This window comes from Dictyostelium discoideum (genome assembly GCF_000004695.1).
Source record: "Dictyostelium discoideum AX4 chromosome 2 chromosome, whole genome shotgun sequence".
NCBI lineage: Eukaryota > Evosea > Eumycetozoa > Dictyosteliales > Dictyosteliaceae > Dictyostelium > Dictyostelium discoideum.
Genome location: NC_007088.5, coordinates 946,884 through 949,383, shown reverse-complemented (window position 1 = coordinate 949,383; position 2,500 = coordinate 946,884). Strand labels below are relative to the sequence as shown.

The 2,500-nt window shown below is 19.5% G+C and overlaps 1 protein-coding gene across 1 annotated transcript in view; it reads right to left on the bottom strand.

Annotated features, from left to right (window-relative positions):
- Positions 1-1,783: 1,783 nt before the first annotated feature.
- The window catches only part of porA (hypothetical protein), a gene marked incomplete at both ends in the record, with an annotated part of 1,195 nt that continues 478 nt past the window's right edge, over positions 1,784-2,500 (bottom strand). Inside the window, one exon of the mRNA XM_640344.1 lies at positions 1,784-2,500. This exon is cut by the window's right edge and continues 3 nt beyond it. Coding sequence (XP_645436.1) covers positions 1,784-2,500 — 717 coding nt within the window.

The following is a 2,500-nucleotide window of genomic DNA, read 5'->3' as shown; positions in this document are numbered from 1 at the left end:
AAATCTACAAAAAATAGTTATTATTTTTGAAAAAAAAAAATAAAAAAAAAAAAAATATTTATTATCATTTTCTTGCCCTACTTGATTAATTTAATTTTTATTTTTGTTATTTTTATTTTTATTATTCCATAATTTATTTGTAAAAAAAAAAAGTATGAGTAAATAATTATGCAGTTCAATATTTAACTTTATTTATAAAAATGATGTTAAATACATGTCGATTCATAAAAATAATATCTGTTGACTTAGGGTTTCAAATCAATTATAAAACTTAACAGAAAATAAAAAAAATAATAATAAACTAAAAAAAAAAAAATTAATTATTTTATTTAAATTTTAATTTATTTATTCCAACAGCTCAAGTCCAAAATCAACCTTGATTATTTAGTCATTTTATTTTTTAAAAGGTTTTTTATTTTTTTTTTTTATTCACTTTAATTTCCACCCCCTCACATGGAAATAATTTTTTTTTTTTTTTTTTTTTTTTTTTTTTTTTTTCTAATGATTTTTATTTATGTATTTTATTTGGACTATTGATTTTTATACATACGAAATTAAAATAATATTATTTTAATTAAAAAAAAAATCTCCACATTGAGAAACCTGTTATTTTTTTTTTTAAAAATTTAATTATGTTTTTTTATTTTTATTCCTTAAATCACAAGGTTATTAATTTGAAAATATTTCTTTTAAGGTCGATTTTGTGATTTCATCCGATTTCAAATCAAACCAACTCACCTCCTAATTATATATTGTCGCAATTATTTTATTTATTTTTTATTATTTTTTTTTATTTTTTTTTATTTTTTTTTGATTATTTAATCACTTTTTAATTATTATTATTTTCATTTTATTTTTATTTATTTATTTTTTTTATTTAATTTAAATTTTAAATTTTATTTATTAATTATACATATTTATTAGTTTGTAAAAAAAAAAATACACTACACTTTCTTATTTTACTATATTTAACATCATTTATATTTATTTATTTTTTTTATTGTTAATTTTTTAATTTTTTTTTATAATTTTTTCATTTCAAATAAATAGTAAAAAATGTTTTTATACATGTTAGTAATTTATTTAATTTTTAAAATTAGTTTATTTTTTTATTACAAAAATTATGTCCTTATAAAATAATTCATTTTCATTAATAAAAAAAAAAAAAAAAAAATACCCACTCGGTTAAATCATCATTCATTTATTTATTTATTTATTAAATTAATTTATTTATTTATTCAATTATTTATTTTGTAAAAAAAAAAATAATAATAAAATAAAACAAAAAAAAAAAAAAAAAAAAAAAATCAATTTAAGAAATTAAAATCATTTGTAGGTATTTAATATTAAAAAAAAAAAAAAAAAAAAGAAAATATTTAAACAAATTTATTAAAAGAAAATAAAATATTTTAATATTTAGGGTTTCTTGTTTAGAATTAAAAAAAAAAAAAAAAAAAAAAAAAAAAAAAAATAAAAATGGGATATTAAAACTTAATTTAAAATTAAGGAATCTTTTTAAAAAAAAAAAAAAAAATATATATACCTATATAGATAAAAATAGAAGTTTTTAAAAAAAAAAAATAAAATACATTATTACTTTTTTTTTTTTTTTATTAAAAATTCTTTTTTTTATTCCAATTATTTAGTAAAAATGAAAAAAATTGATTTTACCAAATTTGAAAATTATACAATTGTTTACTATTATTATTTTTTTTTTATATTTTTATGGTGTATTTTTGTTTTTTTTTTTTTCTTTTTAAAAATGTAAATAAAAGTTTACAATTTAAAGAGTTAAGTTAACAGTAGCACCAAAAGTATTGCCTTGTTTAAAGTTTTTAGTATTGACATTCCAACCTAAAACGAATTTAGTGTTGTTGCTAGTATTGTAGATGTAAGAGATGTTAACTTTTCTGTTGTTGTTAACTTTAGCTTTGAGGAGACTGGCGGAATCGATTTTGTATTGGGTACCAACGTTGAATGATGGTGCTTTTTCAGAGGCTTTGAGGTCGACAGTAACATCACCAGCAAAGGATAATTTTGAGGTGGCAGTGTAGAGGGTGGATAAGAGGATTTGTTTATCCATGAATCTATCGACGATTGAAACAAAGACGTCTGGACGTGGTCTGATGGTGATGGTGGCGTTGACGTTTTTGAGGGTGTTTTTGGCGTTACCTTCAGCTTGGACACCAACAGAGAAAGTTGGGTTAATGAGGAAAGCTAATGAAGTGTTGAAGGATTTATTGTTGTGACCAAAAAGGGTGAAAGCAATTTTATCTTTTTTATATTGGAATTCGGTTGAGAAATTTTGTTTTGAATCACCATTGGCGACGGCTTTTAAACCTGGAATAATATTTTCAATGGTGAATTCACCTTTCTTTACACCATTGGTATCGACAGTAAAGTTACCATTTGAGACTTTACCGAGATATTTGGTGAAATCAGCTTTTGGTTGAATTGAGGCAACAACACCACTGTCTTTAATATCAGTGACTGCAACAAT